At 36.3% G+C, this 22238-nt stretch overlaps 2 protein-coding genes across 2 annotated transcripts in view; one reads left to right on the forward strand and one right to left on the reverse strand.

The window, feature by feature from the left end:
- The window catches only part of LOC137394263 (uncharacterized), a 29763-nt gene extending 23977 nt beyond the window's left edge, over nt 1-5786 (forward strand). The window contains exon 14 of the mRNA XM_068080985.1: nt 4734-5786. Coding sequence (XP_067937086.1) covers nt 4734-5786 — 1053 coding nt within the window. The remainder of the gene's footprint in view (nt 1-4733) is intronic.
- A 6174-nt stretch (nt 5787-11960) lies between these two features.
- LOC137394616 (hepatocyte growth factor receptor-like) lies at nt 11961-20305 on the reverse strand. The gene is made up of 6 exons (XM_068081357.1): nt 20174-20305; nt 19686-19963; nt 17869-17978; nt 14862-15027; nt 14000-14139; nt 11961-12805 (listed from the first exon to the last, which is right to left on the reverse strand). Exons 1-6 carry the CDS (start codon nt 20280-20282, stop codon nt 12523-12525), a joined length of 1086 nt encoding a protein of 361 aa, XP_067937458.1. The 5' UTR covers nt 20283-20305; the 3' UTR covers nt 11961-12522.
- Between the last annotated feature and the right edge of the window lie 1933 nt (nt 20306-22238).

A 22238-nucleotide genomic window follows, 5' to 3' on the forward strand; every position in this document is an offset into this window, starting at 1 on the left:
CTGTAATGAGAATTTTGTTGCAAGTCATCCTTTAAGAATTCTTTGCAAGGGAGCCTGCTAGTTCATCTCAGTGTTAGATTATATCAATGCTATCACTCAATGCAATCCAAAAAATCTGGTTAACAAAAAATAAACAGTTTATGTAGTGAAATGGCTCCAACATTGTTAGGCCTCCTGTCTAGAGTTGGCTTTTTCATGAGGCTGGAAAATTCATGGAGACACCACAGTGAACTGACTCGTCGTAACCTTGTAATTAAATTTAAATGTTATCTGCTCACAGTTTTGTTTTCGTAGATAGTTAGCATGTGGGTGTTATTAGTTGTTGCTCATGAGATAAGATTTTCATTTTAGTTTTCATCGTTTTGTTCATTCTTCCCTTTGTGGGTTATTATGTTGAGTTTTCATCAGTAAGTTTGATAAAGTCTCTTGAAAACAGCCAGGCTCTAATTATCTAATTATAACTATTTTTGTGTCACTGACTGCACAAACTATCCTAGACATGCAAACGATCTTGAGCACGGTATTGCTAGGGTCCTGTGAGTCTAGTACTGTCCTCAGCCACAATATCGAACTGCTTATTAAGATTTTTTTTACCCAGTTCTGAAGACTTCAATGGTTTTCATTTATTGCAGCAATTTTTAATATTAATCATCTCTAAGAGCAATTTGTGATTTTCGTCACATTACACGTGGTGGTTAAACATCCAACACCCCTAACTTCCTTTATAGTTTACTCTAGTATCAGTATTTGAGATTGTATAGATTTTTATCGTCATATTCCTTCCTTTTTACAATGAAATTTTTAACAACTGTTTGTGTGATCACGCTTTTTGGTCATGCACTGCCTGAATGAAGAAGTTGGGGTACATTTCAGTATGTATATTTGAAAGGAATTGATAATAGCAAATCGGTTTAGTTCTGCAGAATTTCAGTTCTGTTAATAAGGTATACCTTTGCCCAGTAACAGAGAATACAGGATCGACTTGAGCTTTGAAATGTTCCATGGTGTCTATATGAAGAAAAGCACTGTTGGCCTGTCAGAAACTTGTAGGCGTATGTTCTAATTTCTCAATTAAACGACAAAAGGCTGCATAGCCTGTACTATCAGTGAAAACTATGCATTATCCTGAAACTATCAGTGCTTTGATTTCTTCTAGAAACTGCTTATGAAATCAATGTTTGCTTAAAATGATTTTAGGGCTCCCGATTAGCAGCTGTATTTCACTGCAAGCAGTCGCGTTCAGCATGCATACGAGCCTTCAGCATGTATAACTGCGGCTCATTGTTATGTGTAATCCAGACAAATAATAGGTCTTGATTAATGTACCTATTAATAATATGTACATATCCGGGAAAAAAGTATTTTTCATGGATATTTCTTATGATATGGATAGGCTTCTCATTTTTGTGTGAGATCATAATTTCTACTGCAAAATTACATTTGCTATTGACTATCAACAAATTAGGATTATTACTAAATATTTGCAAGTTCGGCATTGAGTTTTTCTGTTGTTGACATTCTATAGGTTTGGTATTTCTTTCCTGTTATACTCTTGTTCTCCTGTTAGTTATTCTCCTCACTCATAGAATTTACAAGTTGGCTTTGCAAAAAGTCATCAGTCCTCTGCATATAGGCTAATTACATCAACACACAAACTAGCATTGTAGTCGCATGATTGTAAAAGTAGATGAACTGCATATTTTTGGCAGGTATAGCTCAGTGGTAGCTACTGATCTGTTAGATGTCAACACATATATTGGCATACCGTAAAACATCTATTTGAACGCTACCTTTATTTGAACGCCACCTCTAGTAGAGCGCCACTATAGGAAAAGTTTTGAAAAGTACAACACCACCCTTTAATTAAATGCCCCTTTTATTTTACCGCCACTTTGACATTCTTTGATCTTTACGAACCCATAATAGCAATTGATCAGTAGAAACGTGTCCACAAATTGGTACTAACAATGACTCGGTTACATCAAATACAATTAAATCTTTCGTTGTTGCTGTAGTGGTTACCATGGTTTTAATAAGGGTTTACTTGAGATGATAGTCTAAATCCGATCCAGTTTTCAGGTTTGTTCATAATGAGGTTTACAATGTTACCTGAAGGCTTTGAAGCGTTTTTATGAACGATGAGAATACTCTTCAGTAATACCGCATGACATAATAACAGCCATTGTATGACATTTTGAAGTTCGTTTCTGATATCCAAAAGCTTAAAGGTTGACTTGCAACAAAATTCACATTCCAGTTATTTGTTATCAAAAGATTCACCATGTCTTACTCTGCTGTGTTGCAGGTGCAAAATATGTGGAAATGTGATTACAAGCTCTTAAAAGCTTAGAAAGAAACAGTTAATCGCAGCCATCACGAAAATGCCGTACATTGGAACCCCTTTCCAAAACCGCTCGAATGGGACATAGTTGAACACGATGGTTTCTGTTTACACTTTCATGCAGCCTCATTTGTCGAAATAATTTTCACAAATATACTCCATGCATTCAATAAAACTATGTCTATTTTCCTTACGCGTCTATTTCATTCATCATCATTGTAATGCTGTCACTTTAAGCACTGTTATCTCAAAACCTACCGTAAAAATTTGTTTTACTTTTTAACCTTAGCTTGAAGGAGTGCATATCATCCTCTGATAAACAAGACGAGCCTGTTGGTCACCTGTAATAGTCGAAAAATGCTACAGAAATTGTTCGCGCTATTTGGCAGGAAATATGGGTCACATGATCAGATTACAATTAGATGATTAGACCAGGCTGAAACGAAGTTGTCAATTAGTGAGCATCTATATTTGATACGGGCTTTTCGGTAGAACCAGAAAGATTTGTCATAAACTAGTGCTACAAGACGTTTTATATTGAGCCTTTTATTAGCCTGTAATTTCACGTGATAACGTCACATGTTAAAACAATAACCAAAATGTTTAAGTATGTCATCAAAATAAAGAGATTCTAGACTACGACGTTTTCGTGATGGCTGCGATTAACTGTTCGTTTTTTGAGCTTTTCAGAGCTTGTAATCACATTCCCACATATTTTGCCCCTACAACACAGCAGAGTAAGACATGGTGAATCCTTTGACACCAAATAACTGTAATGTAGATTTTGTTGCAAGTCAACCTTCAAGGTTCTTTTTTTAAATTATTGAAATAATTCTTTCAAATAATTAATAACCGTATTCGGCTAATATTCTTTTGCTCAATGTAGTTCCTTGTTCAACTCGGTCTGATACTTCAGCGTATACGAAAAATTGTTTAGCAAAAATGCTGAGGCTGACAGCACTAATGTCGTTTTGCCGAAGGAGAGTGCAAAATATAGATGGCATTAGCATTGCTTCGCCCATAAAAGGATTAAATTTATCTTCCCGAAATTCTGATGAGCAAGTTGAAAAATACAGCGCCACCCTGTATTTGAACGCTACCTCTAATAAAACGCCTCTATAGGGAAAGGGTTGGAAAATAGAGCACCATAGCATTCAAGTAGAAGTTGAACGGTAATTCAAATTCACGTCGTACTGCTCGGAGGCTGCTCATCCTTGGTTTTGCCCTGAGACTGTTTTATTCTAGCTCTTCGAGATCCGTCTGATTTTTTGCTTCATATTTTAGTCGCCTGTTTGTGCCATGAGTCCAGTTTCTTCCTTACTCTCATGTTAGATATGCCTTCTTGGTCACATTAGCCTGGTTTCTTCCCTATCATCATGCAAAGTATCTCCTTTTTGTTAGCCTCTAGTAACTCGTGCTTATTCCTTCAGCTGATGTTGTCTCACCCTTGCATTACCTTGTTTCTCCCTTCAAATGACTTTAGATCTTCCTTCATGATTAGCCTCGTGTTATCTTTGTTTTCCTCCAACTTGTGATACGTCTATTCTGGTTAGCCTCACATTATCCATGTTTGCTTCCTCTACCTATCACTGGCTGTGTCCTCATGGCTTGCCTCATGCTCGCCGTTATTTGCCAGGTGTGCTTGTTGTGAAATGTGCTTTTTGATTGGTTTTCTAGTCATTACCTTTTCCATCGTTAGTCTTTAACTCATGGTTTCACACTATCCTTGACTCTCCCTATTCAGCCTTTATCATTCCCTCGCCTTGCCAAGCCAATGCTATTCCATCCCCGAGATTGTAGGATCTCCATGTGCCCTCGTGAAGTTTTGTAGCACTTGCTACGAAGAATGGCGAGAAAGATGCAAGAAACAGTGACGACTAGACGACACTGGTAAGTTTGGAGATTTGTGTAGGGTTCAATTCTAATTACCATCAACGTCTCACAATCACTAATATGCTTGCTGATCTATTTTCAATATCGGTGGGTTTCTTTGCATCGTTGTACCTGTTTGGCGCATTTCTCGGTCTAATTTTATTTTCACGTAAATTACTGCACAAACTTTACTCTTAAACTGTCCTAACCTTTCTTGTTTTTTTTTCTTTTTAACGTTCTTTGGTTACTTTTGCTTTGTTACTCTTCTGCTATTCTCTGCTTTCTTTTTCCCTTGTTTATGCATTGTCCCTATGCTTGGTAGCTGCAGATTTAATGTCACAGTACAATATTCTTTGGAACTAATGCTAGTATGTAGGTTTACTAGGAATCAATCAACTTACAAGTGGTAATTCTTATCTGCCTATGGTTTTATTTCAGACTGTTCAACTGCTACTTTACTTGTGACAACAATTATTTTGTGTCAATAAACCGCTCTATAATCATAGTTTGCTACTTTTAGGGATTCACTGGGGCCGAGAGTTCTTTGTGCTTAAGTGCTGATCACGTGGAGCAAGAGGTAGTAAAAGTTAAATTGGAAAAGGCAATTGAGTTGGTAGAAGATGTGGAACATGGAAAAGAAGGTGATGGAGTAGCGAGAGCAACTTGTTCAGTGGAGAGGATGGCCCAGACAACAGAAAGTGGCAATGTGAAAAAAGAAATTGAGTCAGTAGAAAAGTCTGGCCAAATCAGTTATGTAAGGAAGACTGATGGGGCAGCTAAGACTGAAGACAATGTCGGTTGTGTATCTTCAGACAAGCAGGCAGCGATTTCTGATTTTGGTTCCATGGTAAATGTGAAGGTTTTGCAGGAAAACAAATTTGCTACTGACTCAATATCTGGTACCTGCGTTTCAAGAGAATTCACTACTGGCTCGTCTCAAACTGACATAGGTGGTATGAATGCATTCTTTTCTAAGAAAAACCTCAAGCCGTTTGTGGTATTGGATGAAGGTGTTACAGCATATGAGTGCTACTCATCTAACTGTGGTTCATATGTTCTGCTTGCTGAGACAGGTGTGCAAACGCTCTGTGTGGGCCACAGCACTTTCCACAAGGCCACACAGATGCCAGAGATGAGTTACAATCCCTACACAAATAAAAATGTGATCAAACCAGCTACAGAAACCTCAGCAGGCAGTCAGCAAGGTCAGTCGCCAGTTACTCCCAAGGTTGAGCCGGTTGTCAAGGGCCGTCTTCACAAGGCCACTCAATATCCTGACAAAGAGTATGCTGATCCTGGGCATCCACCACCCCCTGTTATCCATCCCGATGCCCAGCTCTATGCCCAGCAGCAAGCCTTGCTGCAGCAAGCCTTGCTGCAGCAACAGCTGGCTTTTCAACAACAGCAACAATTGGCCCTCCAGCAGCAATATTTCTACCTGGATCCCAGTAGTGGACTGCCTCTCTCTATGCTTCAGCCTCAGCAAATGCTTTCTGATCAGCAGCAATGGGCAACACAACAGCAGCCATGGGTCTACCCTCAACAGTACCCATCTTCACATGAGCAGCAGTAAAACTTCAATTTCTCCCTCATCCTTGTTCTTTCCAAACATCATTTTATCTTGTGTTCAGTTTTCCACTTTTAATTTTCTGTCACAGTTCAAAAAAATACTAATTATACTCAGTTCAGACAGATGCTGGCCTTATTCACATATCAAAACAGTGCTGCACCATACACATGAAGTTTGTGATATAAAACTAAGGCAAATGGCATGATGACATGTTTCAGTGACAGGCTAATCATTAGAAGGACAAGTACATACATCCTAATGTGGAGTGTGGATTTCGTGCATGTCGGTGGGATATTTAGCTAGGAACCCAGAGCTACAAGTCATTGGGCTACTTAACTAATAAAATGTTTACGTTGTTCACTATTTGTGCTTTGATGTGCCATGAAATATTATGGCAGAACCATTTAGCATTATACATACAGTTTCTAGTTTAACTTGGTACGAGCACGTTTAATTTGGCCAAGCTCAACACTGTCTGGGTAGGTGAATTATTACTGTTGTTACATTTTCTTGTAGAATGTAGGCCAAAAACTATTAGCCTGTTGAAAATATGTTCAGCATTTCAGTAGCTTTTTTAGTTTTTTGTGCTGCACTTTGGCCAGTTTCGTTCCAGTTAGTTAAGCCTTGTTGAGTAGGTATCTATTTAATTGTCAATTTTTGTAACAGCTTGTTACAAAAATGTGGAAAAATATAATGTTGAGTCGCTCAGTACAAATACATAGCTGATTAAATATGAGGGTGATTCGATAATCAAAGATAGTTTTACTATAAGTTGTAGTTGAGTTAGATACTTTTTTAACAATTGCCAGACATGTCAATACATTTCTTCCATCTTGGTACTAGTTTCATGTTCCCATCAGCATAATACTCTGTAGATTGCCTTAACCATTCACTCACAGTAGCTTTGCCCTCCTAGTGAGTCTCCATATGAATGCCTCTGATATAAGACTGAGCATCACATAGATGCTAGTCAGAAGGTGCAAGATCAGGGCTGGAAGGTGGGTAACAATTCACAACTTAGGTTATTGATGGTTTCACTAATTCGAGCGGCAGTTTGAATTATTCAAGGGCCTCGAATTGCCTTGGTGAAGAATGATGCCGCAAGATTGCAAGCCAATCCTCTTTTCTGTGGTTCCCCGCTCAAGAAATCCTTTTGTCATGGGTGCCCATCTGCAGTACACATTTGAGTACCCAAGATGTTCATGAAGAATGGAATGTAGGCTATTGTTCCAATGAAGATGCTCAATGATTCAGCAATTTCCTTTACTTTTATCTTCCTGTTGGCCCTGACAAACTTGTCCACAGCCTCCAAATTGGCTAGTGTAGCTGCCTCCTTTGGCCTACCTGACTTGTTTCATCTTCAATAGAGGTCCTTCCTTACAACTGTTAGCGCACTTTAAAACTCATTTTTGGTTGAAACAACTGTCACCATATTGAGCTCTCATTCTTCTATAAATGTCACTTAGTCTGACACCTTCACTTAACAAAGATCTTATTATAGCTCTATATGCTCAACATGTGAGCAAATTTCAAGAGGGGCAGCCATTTTTAAATATTTTTCAAAAAATGTATAGCGTCAAAGTTATTAATAAAGATTACAGTGTGAAGACAATACCTATAAGAACATATTTCCAAAAATTTTGTTTGCATGTTACAAGCAGAATCTTTGGAAATGTTTTCTTATAGGTTTTGTCTTCACACTGTAATCTTTATTAATAACTTTGGCGCTATACATTTTTCGAAGACTAATTTAAAATAATAATAGTTAAACATATAAGGAAAATATCTTTACGTATCGAATAACCCTAGTATCATAGAATCTTGCCAATTCGTCTTGATTTTGTTGAGTCCTGTACTTTATAATAGGTCACTATACAGTAATGCATGCATCTATACAGGCAAAGCAATTAGAAGTAACAGATCTGCAAGTTAATAAGCAATCTGAAACACCAAACAAAGTTCCATCTAATGCACTGGATGATGTATCAGATGCTGTTCTTAAAAAGTTGCGGAAGCAGATGATTCGTTTATATCAACAACGTCAGGTTAGTTTACTCTTTATCACTAATAAAGTATTTGTCTAGAATTGTTTACATGGGTCACTGCAACTGACCAAGTTGTAAAAAATGTTTGAAGCCAGTAGCTATTCACTCATGATAATATTACAGGCTATAGCAGCTTTTGTGTGGCAACACACAAGCTCGCTGGTATGTCATATGTATGAATTGAGACAATGTATTCAAGATGTTTTAATTTTAAAGTAAGCCAGTATTAGAAACTGTTTATGAAGTATATATTATAGTGGTGAGTGAGATTTCAATAGGTAACACATTTCCTTCAGTTTTTGTGCTTTAATCGATTGAGTCCACAGTAGTTTCTCCTGATGTAGCTTTTAATATAATGGCTCATTAGCCAAAAAGCTGATAATTTTATGTTCTGTTCAAAGTTTGTAGTAGATCATTAGCTATACCATACATGAAGTGCTTCCTTATTCACATCAAAAATAGAGTTATAATTTTTGTACGTTTAGCTTTTTTCCTAATAATAATAGTTCATTTCTAAACTATCCTGTATTTAATTCAAGAGTGAATATCAAAAGGTTACTAATCTGGTGAACCAATTTATTTTTTTGGCTGTTGCAAGAACCTGGTAGAAGTGCTATACTACAAAAGTATGTTACTCACCAAGCTTTCATAAGGTGCTGTTATATATGTAAATTTCTGTTTGTTGACAAATCTAAGTAAATCAGTCTTTTATATAGAGTGACCCACTGGCATTCTATGGGTTCAATGTTTCATCACTGCTCTTTGTGAATGGAACCACATCGTTCTAGTATTTCAGTAAACTCACACTCATCATGATACAAGCTTAATATCACTTTAACAATATTGAAATGATTTCAGTCATGAACAAGAGTTTGAACTTTGCAATGTGTTTTCACGATTGAAAGACTGGCTATACGCACGCTCACGTCAACAACATACGTATGCTTCTGTTGCATAGCCAATCCAATGACAGCTCATTAGCAATGCGCTATCAAACATCATTTGGAAATGAGCACATTAGTCTATATGGGTAGAATTTAAACCCACACATCTGTGATTGGTAAAAGTAGTTGATTATAACTATCTTGAATCCATTTTATTTTTGTTTAATGCAAATGTAATGTATATTTAATGTATGTAATGTTTAATGTATGTTTTTTTAAATGGCCTTTCAAACGATGATGTCAACAGAACTTAACGCAAACAATTATTAGTATATGGACAAAGATGTTTCGATTTCTAACAGACATATTGAAGTCCCTAGTATAACTGGGAACTGTTTATAAAGCACTCCAGATAATTATTTTGGCAATTCAATCTGTTAAAACCATCGTTTCTAGTTTGATTTATGCCATGACTAGCCGAATTCCTGACGTTGCGCTGGTATTAAAAATCAGCTTATAACCAGTGATAGATAATGTAGTTGCCTGCCACTTGCCGTTAGGCTGGCACATTGCCAATAACTAATTTGAACAAGCTAGTGATTTAAACTTACTAATAAGAGCCGTGAGAGCAAGCTTTAGTAATTTTGTGCCTCAATATAATGCTATGCATATTTTAACCTAGATAATCACTCATATTGCCCAATGAATCCATCAATCTCTGCACATACTGCCATTGTGCTAAATCAATTCATCATGTTGACAGATTATTTAACCAATGATAATTAGTCTCAAAAGTGTAAAATTACTGCATATATGTTGAGGTACCATCACATCATCACTTTATCAAAGAATTTCCACTTTATAGAATACTAGTTGAATGCCCGGCATTCCACAGGTTAAAAAAGAGTTTTTGCACAGAAAATGTATTTTTATTCAACATATATAACATTTACCCTTTTAACTTGTAGATGAAGGTATTTGTTTATTTTTGTGTACTGTTTTTATTTTGTGTACTGTGTTTACATGTATTTCTTTGTAATTCATACTGTACCAGCTGCAGTCCTTTCTACAGCTCTAAACTGATAGCAATAGTTTTGTTGGTCATGTGAGGTTAAGCATTTTTCTTCACATATAGACGCATATTTGTCTTCTAGTATGGCTTCATGCATATTGTTAGCTAAAGTGTTAAGCGTGAAGCCATGAAAAACTGGCAGGTGTAATAAGTATGTGCACAAGTTATTCCATAGTACAGTCATAGTAGTGCATTAGGTAAATGCCTGTCTGCAGAACTGGAGGTTCAAAGTTCCAATCCAGTGCAAAGCGGGTTTTTCATTCCTAAAACTTAATCGTTATAACTGGACACACAGACAGACAAACACTGAGATTTAGACATAGGTAGTAAATTAGTAAATGAACATTTTAGTAAAAAGTAAAGAAAAGAGTCTAAAATCCAATCTTAATTAGATGTGATGTTTTTCTTCTTGTGGTTAGCTAATTTTAGCAGCGAGACTAACTTCATTCTATGTTTATAAGTCTTCTACAATTTAATCGTTACTTTGGATTCTCAATAAGAAAAGTATTTTGTTGTTGGGGAAAGTAGCTTACTAGTTGACATTAACTGTGACATGTATGATGTATGGTTGGTATTTTGTATACCTAGTCTACTGAAGCGTCGAACACTTTATATATTATGAATAAAACCAGGGAAGTATTTGATTGGTAACAATATTATGAGAACAATTGTATATGATGCAGGTAAGATATCGTATTGTAAACTGCATACATAGGAGGTGAAGGTAGTCTATTGTGAACTGTGTACAGAGCAAGCGAATATACTAAGTTGTTAGCTGTGTACCATATGAGTTAGTATTCTATGTTATAAAATATGTACAGCATAAGCCTAAGTTAATATTACGTTGAGTACAATGTACAGTGAAAGCCATGGCTTTTATACTTGAAATTTTTTATGGCTGCCTACACAGTGTGTTTGCATACTGAATTCTATATTTTTTCTTCAGGTGGGACTTGTTATTTTGCGTTGATTTGTGTCCAATTGTTGAAGCCCATAAATTCATGCTTCAAGTCAGTTAATTTTTATATCTGCATGATCTATAAGTACATTGGTTTATCAGCTTACAGCTTGTCCATGTTTATCACTAACCCCCTCAATTGTCTCTAGATTTGTAGCATAATTTAGTCAAGTCAGTTTACCTACATGCCGTTACCCTTACCCCTTGATTTGTATGACAGGAGCAGCCAGCAGCAACGAGCAAACAGAAGTTTGGCCCTCGTCTTATTACCCAGCCTATAACTGACAGCAGCACCACTACACCTCCTAAAAGCACAGACTAGTTAATATAATAACCGTTAGCTACTGCCAATTAATTGTCTCGTTGAAAACATTTGCAGTATGTTATACATTTTTTCTAACACATACATTATTCTTATATCTGTGTAACCATCATCTTTCCTTAGAATGGCCATTATTTTATATGTGTTTCAGGTTTTTTCTAGTCATTGACATTAAGATGTGCCACAATGGCTTTTGTATCTACATTGTTTACTCATTTTATTGCAATCAATAGATAAATGATTTCAGTGCAGTTTCATCTCTGCTGTGCATTTGCATAGACAGTTCAAAACATCAGACCAGCTGTGGAAGTCAAGGTATGTTCTGTTCTGCTATCATCCCATTTTGCATTGGCCTTTGCTAGATAAACGAGTAGTCCAATTTATATCGGGTCTGTTGTTGTTTTAGAAACTATTTGAGCCCAGTATTTTCACACCAAAATCTGCTTTTAGTTCCAATTAGTCACAAAATGACAGATTTAATTAGACACCCACTGTAGGTCATAGCAATGTGATTTCCTTTGTTGTAGCACTACAGGTTGTGTATGACTACTTCAAACTGCAAATGTGGACAACTGACTTCTCTAAGCTCAAAGAGCACTGATAGAATTGTACACATAGATAATTGTTGAAAGCAAGAACATGCAGGGTCATATATATTGCAATCTATTTGCTTTGGTTTGAGTTAGTAATTCATATATTGATTCTTTGAAGCTCTAAACTTACGGATTTATAATAATTGGATTCATCATAACCTAAATAATTTGCTTTTGCCCAAAACCCACACTAGCAAGTGCTTCAAATCATGATTTTTTTATTTCACAAGGCCAATTAAATATAGGCCTATATCTTCAAGTGAGGTACAACCTAAATCTTGTATGCATTTACAAGTACAAAACTGGGCATCTAGTATATATTTCTCATATCTGAATGGTGTAAAATAATCAGATCAAAAAATGAATGAGAAAGCAATTGATATAAAGCTCAAGATTAAATGTGTCTAAACATTTTCAAAAACTGACAAAGGTGCACAGAAATCAGTAACACTTGCTTTTGGGATTGCAGCACATTCCACTTCAGGAATGGTTGTAATATAGAAAAGATGACACATCATATAATAAGCCTTGATTTGTAAAAAATTCTTTGTTGCAGTTAGGGCTACTCCATGCTATCTGTACACCCAGCACAATAGAAAAACTTTTGGCAAGACAAGCTAAAAGTCTATTGGTGAATGAATGCTGTAGTATTTAACCTCTTTCAATGGCTAATTGCCAAAAAAACGCTAGCTTCCACGAAGAATACAATGACCATAAACAACTGCATTGGGAGTAAATTATAGTTTGATCAACCTTGTGGTTGCTAGATTAAAATGACCATTTGAAGTATTGGACAAAATGTTCCATATTCTACAGTATGTACAATAATTAAGGTGTATGATTGGTTAATAGTACATCACATATATTAACTGTAAATTTCTGGCTCTGGCACTTTATGGGAATCGGGTAGGTCAGCGTACACATTGGAATCCCTTTGTAGTTGTCTCCTTATAGGCTGCATATACTCTAGAGAGGGGTCATCATTTGGCGTGACCTTCACTACCTTGCTTGGGTCTTTTTGTATGGTGTAAGAGTATTCGTTGGCTCCATTTTCACTCAAGATATATGTCTTGATCGCTGTATGTAGCTCAGTAAATGAGGGTCGGAAGGAAGGTTCGTGATTCCACATAAGTCTCATAAGGTCATACCTGTGAACAACATTTCTATTAAACCATACATCGCTTGAAGCACCGTTATATTAGCTACTGGATGGGGTCATGGGGTGCTGCTGTGGTATCTGCTACTATAGGGTTGATAGTTTACCATCAGTTACTGGTAAGGCAAGGTACATCAGCTATTAGAGAGGTATGACTGTAGTATTAGCTGCTATGCTTAGGTGACTAGAGCGTGAGATATGATAAAAGGGGTGGCATACTACCACCTACAACAGAGGCTTTTTGAAGGTGTGTAGGCATTCCTACCACATAAATGATTCGTTCCAGGAATGTTCAAATTATAGGGATTCTATGTTATATGAACAGTAAGATTCATGTAAATTGCCTAATCTGTTCCAAGATCTTTCCAAACTCACCCCTTCGGCCATATTAAAAGAGAAAAACTAAACTTGATTTTCTAATTTAATGACTTTCTAGTAACTGTAGTATTATTGGTTTGTATCAACAACTTCTTTCTTATTTCATTCATTCGGTTAATGGTCCATTATTATGGTAATTTTACGTTAAGTTGAGGGGAGTGCACACCTTCAATGTCAATTTACTTTAATTTCTCTAGACAGCAAGTTCTATTCTGCATAAAAAAATCAAAAGTGTTTTATATGACTAAAATAAAGAAGAGCACAAATCTATCCTTACTATAATAAGAACGGGAGCTGTCCATCTATTCGTCACCAGGGTTACAGGTTACGGTAAAAGATAGCTAACAATGAGACTCCAACTCATGACATTCAGCTTGGTATACCGAGACTCTAATGCCTGTACCAATCAATCACCTTTAAGTATTTCTGAATACTTCCACAGCAACTCATTCTTTTCGCTTTATTGGCACACTTGATGATGTCTCACAGTACACTATACTGTCAGGGTACTGGTATATACCATAGAAATACCCCTATAAGTCGTTTTATCCTTGGAGTGTGTGGCAAGAGAGAAAACGATGTTTTAAGGCTAACTCTAAAGCTAAGGTTTTCATTATTTAAATCTAATTTGAGAATCTGCGCTGACTTGACACGTTACATTATATAGAATTTTTTATGTAGTTTTAAGCAAAAACTTTACATAAATTATTTACGTAACGTGAAATATATGTAAATGTAGTAGGAGATTTATGTACCTTGTAGGAGCGTCAACTGTATTTGAAATAAAAGAACTAAGAAAAATGCTTACAAGTTTGAGGGTAGTTTATCAGGCTTGGAGAGTCTGTAGCCTGCATCAAGGCAATCCTGCAGGACAGTAAGGTTACCGATTGCAGGATAGGGTGAACTCCCATCAGCATAAAGCTCCCAAATAGTAACACCAAATGACCACTACAATTCAGGATCATATCACGTGTAGAGAGCATTGGCAATGTCCACTCCTTGAATATATGCTGAATTTGTTTATTAGACTTGGCAAGGGAATAAAATATACCCTTTGCTTTGGGCTTGACTCTCAAGAATACATTATGAGTTAAGTTTGTGCCAAGCAATTTTTGTAAAATCCGTTAACTTTGCATTTGGTTAAGCATATTTGAATTTGATTCTGAAATAAGTAATTTTTATTTAGCTAGCTCTATGGTAGGGAGATAAAATAAATAGCTTTGGTGCATTTCTATCCTCATATCTTATTAAATTTCAGAGTTATCTTCTCTTTGAACATTGGCAATTTGTGAAACGATTGAGTTTCACATAATTATATATAACCATATAATGGTTATATATATGGTTTCACAACCATATAATAGAGTTGCAATATTACTGGTTAACAACTAGCATTGGTCATTAGTTGTAGCTATTTTAGAAGTTAATTCTGTCGCTTAATACTGCTGATGGCAACACTTGCTTGAGCGCCTGCAGGATGGCAGAAACAAAATCACAAAAAAGCACTCCAGATACCCCGCCGAGATCCTCAGAAAAGGATGTTTTTGGCCAAAGAATGTTTTTGGTCAGTATTTCATGGCTAATAGAATTAAATGTTGTAGATGTCACAGGCTATCCAGAACTTACACAGGATGTATAAACCATATGAGTGAGATATCGCGATAACATACCACATCTGACTTGTGTGTAAATGAACCTTGTTTAATAGATTCAGGAGCGAGCCATTTCCATGGCAGTCGTTTCTCAGCAACGTCACTGCATTCATATATCTTACTGTCATAGATGTCTCTCGTCAATCCGAAGTCGCTAATCTTTAGCACATACAAGTCACTGATTCTGAAAAGAGAAATATGGGCCTGTTGTAACGGTTAAAAAGCTTTGCTAGAAGCAGTGGAAGCTTTAAAGCTCGGCTGTTCAAGCTCGTAGCATACTTCTGAAATTAAGTTTCAGCCCTTGAGTTGGTTAACCGGGTGTCAAAAAATATTGTTAAGTTATATACCATGAAAACTATGCCAGACAACAAACTTCAGGAGCCTTAGAAGGTAAAACTAGTGAATCTTTAATGACACACTGATTGAAACTCTTGGTAATGGAGGATCGAAAATGTACAAAGCTAAAAAGCTTCTTCTCAGCAACAAGAGTTTTACACTAAATCTTTTTGTTTTTCTATTCATAACAAACACACACGCTTTATTATACACGTATACTACAATTTTTTTTCAGTTCTAAAACATCCCTTTTTTGAAAGGGTGTAACAAAACTATTTACTCCGTTTAATTGGTATTTTTGTCATTGAGTTCTACAAGCTTGGAGCCGCAAAGTGATATTCAGTTCAGAAGGAGTTGTACTGCCCTGATTGCTGATATAGTCCATGGGAAGTTGTTAATATGGTCTAGGATCAGAGAACTCACTTGTGTATATGAGCTAGGCTTTAATGTGTGAATCCTATAATTAAGCAGGTTACTGGGAAATAGATTGACAGCTATGCCTTTTAGCAAACCGAAGCTGACCACAAGATAAAATTAGACTCAAGGTAAACTAAGCAGAACATACACACAATTATTGCAAAAGAATATTTATTGCAAAAACCTTGGAGGCGGTCAATATTAAGACTAATGCATATCTACTGGGTGATGTCTAATAGAGTCGTTATTTCTTGGTGTCATTGGACAACATTGTTGGTATTTTGATATGGTGTATGCATAGATATTTATCTAAGCGTAAGCATGCGAAGGCTATTTTTATCTAAGCACAATTTTGCAAGTCATAGCTGCTACTCTTGAGCAAAGATGTTTGTTAACTAGAATTAACTGTAGTTGCTTAAAGTACGGTGTCATAAACAGCAATGAAGCATTTACAAGTGAACATCACCGATATGAATGCAATGAGCTTCTGAAATATTGCAGAAGAATTTTGCGTAGTCATGCTATATGGATGCAGCTGGTGCAAATTCCAATGAAACACAAAAATAGTTACTGCGGTTTTTAGGAATTAGTATATGTATTTATTTTATCACAAACACTGGAAACACAAATCCTCAATGTAATTTTTGCGCTTGGCTATATGATTCATTCAATTCACAGTCAGTCACTTCAGATGCTGACTCTAACCATCGCATTTTAGTTGTCACCAGGAGATGGCATATGTCATAGCAACCACTTGCTTTTAGTTGTTCCCAGGTGATGGAATATCAATCATAGCAAGCAATTGCTTTTCGTTGTCTCTAGGAGATGGCATATGTCATAGCAACAACTTGCTTTTAGTTGTCCCCAGGTGATGGAATATCATAGCAAGCACTTGCTTTTAGTTGTACCCAGGAGATGGCATATCAGTCATAGCATGCCCTGACTTTTAGTGTCACCAGGTAATGAAGCAAAATACATGTAACTACCCTTGTCTTCGTGTCATGAAGGATCACTCACAACAAACTACAGCAACTTGACAATAATATTTTAGTGACATTGATCACTGACTATCATGGTCACCAAGCAACGAGGTGTCAACCATGGCAAACATTGGTTGTTCAGTGTTCCCAATAAAAAAAGTGTCAGTCGTGGTGAGCGCTCACTATGGGCGTCTATAGGTGATCAAAAGTGATTTGATTCACTACTGTCTGTGTACGCAATTGGTTACATATGAGGCACTCAGGTTCCAATTGCATACCCTTCATTATTTAGGAGAAATGCAGGAATGTTCACTTTAATAGGCGCACATGATGCTACATAATGACCAAGACAGAAAGGGTCATTTGACAATGATAATGAATGATCCATAATGATAATGAATAGTAATAGTGACAATGAATCATACAAATTCATGGCCTGAGGTATTTATAAATGTTTAAAAGTTTATAGGCTACAATAACCAAAGACTTGCCATATAATGTAACTAGAATGTTCGGTATATGTTATGAAGTCCCTTGTACCTTTTAGGTACAAGGGACTTGTCTTTTGTGGCCTTGTAGGTCACAATTTCGATAAAAGAATCATGTAAAAGATAACTCCAAATTTTATGGGCGTGTGTGTGTGACAGTAAACAGTTGTGTGCTCTGCTCCATGGTAAATATTTTGTTTACTTTTGTTTAAGCTCAAGGCCCGTGCACACTATTGCTCAAATCAACGTTTAGCTGTGCAATGGACCACATAGATTAGCTGCTCTGACGTCATTTTCCGATGAGCGCCCAACGTAATCGACGCAATAGACTTTCAAAGTGTTGAGCTTTGACACCAAAGCCAATCAACTTTAGCATCTTGATTGGCTCTTTGTAGACGGCAACAGATCCAACTGGTTTCTGAGATGCCAAAAAATCTATGTTAAGATAACAGAAGGACTCGCAATATCAGGAATAAAAATTCGTAATTTTTATTGGTTGTTGGTTAACAGTCACCAATAGTTAATCGTTTATAGTGTATACACCTTATCGTTGGTTTTGGTGTCAAAGCAGCTAATCCTTGTGGTCTATCACACAGCTAATCGTTGATTTGAGCGATAGTGTGCACAGGCTTTTACTTTTCTAGGCTACGCGCAGAGAATCCGAAAGTGTTCCAAGTGTCAGTCGATACAAGTACTGAATCCCCCCCATGTCTTTTAGGTTTCGTGCTATTCATAAAGCACAGTTTTATTTATCACCCAGAAACTGGCTATCAAATACATCTACACGTATAAACACATACTTACAGGCAGTTACGTAGAGCAATATCTCTGTGGACAAAGTTCTTAGTTTCAAGATATTCCAATCCTGCAGCCATTTGCACCACAAAATTTAGGTAGTCCATAGGAGAGAATTTCTACAATTAATCACAAAGCTAAAAAAGGGGTGGGAGGTGTAGGTAGAATGGAAGGAAGAGATATGACATAACCATGATCATTTTAGCTAACTGCTGCAGATGGTGTTTAGTTGATCAAAAGGGAAGGGAGTTTTTCTGTCATGTTTAGCTACTCGCAGCTGTAAGGAGGTATTCTACACCATGTTTTACTGCTCACACGAAGATAAATAAATATTGCTTTCAAGAATATCTATTATTACTAGTTTACATCCAATTTGTATTTACATTCCTGGAACAATTTCTATAGAAGTTTTTTAATCCAGTAGCATTTGTTCTAGAAATATCTATCACCTACATTTGATGTTTAGTGTATCATCTTAGTTTTAACGCTTTTACATCAAGGTTGGCAGGCTAGGTTTTTATCATGATACTAATTATAAGTCAAATATACAAGCAGAAGTTGAAATATATTCATTGTCGTTTAAAGTCGTTGTGTTCTGATTTTGGGCCGCGATTACTGACGGACAATTTTTAGATGCGCATCTACCTATATGACTCTCAGTGTTGTCTTTTACAAGTAGTTAAACCCTGTGTTCAGTTACATCAATGAAAAATCAACGTGACATTAGATTTGATCTCGGAACCTCCAGATTTAGAGGCGGTGAACTTAACCATTAAGCTACACGGAATTGCAGCTTAGGTAGGCAAATAGTCATTACATTGGTTAAAATACTCACACTTAAGCGCTTGCTTGAGGTTAATAACTAGCACTGTTGGCCGTTATGCGTAACGATTGTTAAGCTAGCCCAAAATAAGAAATTGTTTTAGTAAAGATTCATTAGATAATTATTTTATTACCCATGCAACACCGAGCATTCAGTAGTATTACTATATATTTGAATAGTCTTTGTATAATTTATTATTATTAGTGTAGTAGGATTGAAAGGTCACAAATTATAATACTGTTAGGCTGTAATAACGTAATAATATACTAGCATATGTATGATAATACTAAAATATTACAAACTTAAATGAAATACCTTTTTATGATTTAAAAAATTATTCTTATAAAATATTTTCGATTTTAAAATGATTTCACTTTCCAGTAGTAGCTTTGCTTTTTTTTAATTGTAATACTACACTGCCAGATTGTGAGGTATTTCAATGAAGCACAAAAAATGATTATATGCACAATAATTATAACACAATTGACGGTGAAAGAATAGCACAGGTGTTAGTGTGTAAGGCAGCCAACCCACTTGTTGTGGGTTTGACCCCTCGACCATGCAATCTTTTATCTTAACTTCCAAATATGGCTTCAAACAGGCAGACAAACATGGCTAATATTTTAGTAAATATTGTCATAAACAAAGAGGTCAGTAGCTAAGCTTTTTAATTCTTGCCATTCTTGATGAATGGATATATAAAAGTGTCTATTTTTGTAATTTTAATATGTTTTATTAATACACTAAGCTTGTTTAGGAGCTTTGTGTATAAAAAAGGTTTTTATTTCAAGGTGTATGATTCACCATATCAATTAACCAGCAGTCAGATAAGACCACTCACCATGTTGACAGTTAAAAGAGGAAATATATGATTGTCTTGTTATTCTAAAAATAGATTTCTCAGCAGGATAATCAGGATAATTTAGCCTAGTCATCTTGCGCTACATAAAAAACAAAATAAAAAATTTTTCATTGTTGTACAAGCCATCCACTTTATACTTACAATTTCAGACTTTTTAATGAGGTCCAGCAGGCTTCCCTTGCCCATATAAGGGCATACAACAGCTGGTTGCTCTCCTGGCTCCCAGACGATACCGATGAGATTGAGCACATTCACGTGATCAAACGTGTTCATAATATTTGCTTCTCTCAGTAGGTTTTTTATCTCTTCCTCCTGTCTTTCAAGAGTCTGAACGCGAACCATTTTCATGGCAACCACAACTTTGTATGTGTGTTCTGGGTTTGTGTAGCAGTACGCTTTACGAACCACTCCAAACTGACCTGACAATAAAGGTAAAGGTCACGTGCACATCGCTCTATTGTCCTTTCTTTTAAATATATACTGTTATTTAGAGAGACAGTAAAGTACGATAAGTGACAAGATATTAGCAGTTGTCTACTCTTTAAATCAGTCAAACATGTTCTGATGTTGTACTACTTTGCGTTCGATGAGTTTGGAACCAAGTAAAAAAATATTATCAATTTACTCACCTCGTCCGATTTCTTCTAAGAGCTCTATGTCCATAATCGATATTATCTTTCCTTTCACCATTTCTTGTATTTCTGGAGATGCCGTTGTAATATCAAAGGATGGGAGCATATTTAGTCGGCAGCCAGGGTCCATTGCATAGTTGTTGGTTGTGCTTCGTTCTGAAGGAAATTCTATAATATTCTCAATACGACTCGATAAACAACCTGAGACTGGGTTGCAAAGTTCTATCGATCAATAACTAAGCTCCTAAAATTCCCAAATACTCAAAAGAAACTCGTCATTTGACAACCAAAAAAACTTTAGAGACATGGAAGCAACCGCAGTTTGCACAAAGTTGGCACAATAGTTCGACCCAAACTCATGAACTTGATGAAAATTTCTGTCTCAATGTCAAGCATTTTCGTATGCCCTGTTCTGAATTACGATTGAACCAACATTTAATAGACGAAAAATGTATATATTAGATTCAACAAAAATAAGTTGTCCAATCGGATGTGATATCTGGTTGCCCTTAAATGAATCGAGTTGATCATGACCAAAGGCATTTGGTTGTAACCTTTTCCACATCGGTTGCTTTTCTCAACCACATCTTCTGATGTTGTTTGCTGTATGTCCACCTGTTCACACATCTTCGGGCACACTGGATGTCACTACTTTACAGACTCGAGTGAAACCATCTACTGCAGGTGTAAAAGATGAACTTACTCAATCTGTAGTAGATTATTATATTATTATTATTATTATATTATATCAAAAATTATCAGTATTCTTTTATCACTTGCGATTTTTTTATGTTTGAAGTGATGGAATGTTTCAAGATTAAAATGGACAAAAATTGATCTCGCTTGAAAAACTCAAAAGAAAAATACATGCGAAATGACATCACTAGTTGCTATCGTAGCTATTGTTGATATCGGCTATTGCGTCTAAGTTAGAGCAGTACGGGTCTCTATTTGATCGGTCTCTTTGCAACTATAGATGTCATAATCGCACTTTCGCTCATTGTGAACGTTTTAACCATCATCAAGTTTTGTTGATTTTAATTTTGAAACATTCTGGCAGTCAGATCACTTCAATCATCCTAAACAATCACAAATAGTAGAAAAAGCCGATACTTTTTCATGAAATATACTAACATTCTGTACAAGTTCAGCTTTAGTCGATGTAATGCTCTGATGAGGAAACGCCCCATATACCAGCCGTTATAAGTGCAAATACTTAGTACCAGGCACTTAAGGTATTAAGACTTCACAGAATGCTGTAAGCTATACGCAGTGGAATGGTGCTAGTTCTCTGCATCTGACTAATAGGCTACCAGAGTGACAACTACTCTGATCCGCCAAATCAATCAGCAGGTTTAGGACAGGCAATGTGACTGCTCGTTACTCATCTTCTGTATCAGCCGTTTGATGCAGTGCTCAGGAATGCCTGTCACTGTTGTTTGCAAACACTCTGGGGTGGCGATACTTTCCTTATGCGTAGTTCACACGAACACACACCTTCAACAAAACTTTGTAAGGAAATTTGTTTGGACTAAAATGATAGATCAGTTAAGGCTTTCTGGCGATCAAGCAATACTTGCACTTATAATGGCTGGTAAATAGGGCCTATCTTCATCAAAGTAATACATCGACTGAAGCTGAACTTATACAGAATGTTAGTAGATTTATCAGAAAGTAGGCTATTGGTATTTTTTATTATTGGCGATTGTTTTTGATATTTGAGATGATCTGACTGCCAGGATGTTTCAAGATTAAAATTGACAAAACTTGATCGCGGTTAAAACGCTCAGAAGAAAAATATGTGCAAAATGTCGTGACTATTTGATATCGCTGCAATAGTTAATATTGGCTATTGCGCCCAATAGCTACCATGCCATTTTGCATAGGCCTTTGCTAGATAAACGAGTAGTTCAGTTTATATCGGGTCTGTTGTTGTTTTAGAAACTATATTTGAGCCCGGTATTTAGTCAATTAGTCACAAAATGACAGATTTAATTAGACACCGACTGTAGGTCATAGCAATGTGATTTCCTTTGTTGCAACACTACAGGTTGTGTATGAC

This window comes from Watersipora subatra, chromosome 4, assembly GCF_963576615.1.
Source record: "Watersipora subatra chromosome 4, tzWatSuba1.1, whole genome shotgun sequence".
NCBI lineage: Eukaryota > Metazoa > Bryozoa > Gymnolaemata > Cheilostomatida > Watersiporidae > Watersipora > Watersipora subatra.

Excerpts from the sequence above, each read along its gene's own strand:
- LOC137394616 (XM_068081357.1), bottom strand. The coding sequence starts at position 20,282 with ATGCTCCCATCCTTTGATATTACAACGGCATCTCCAGAAATACAAGAA. Across the intron at positions 19,964-20,173 it reads CTTAGAAGAAATCGGACGAG|GTCAGTTTGGAGTGGTTCGT; the intron begins GTGAGTAAATTG and ends CTTTATTGTCAG. Across the intron at positions 17,979-19,685 it reads TCATTAAAAAGTCTGAAATT|AAATTCTCTCCTATGGACTA; the intron begins GTAAGTATAAAG and ends GATTAATTGTAG.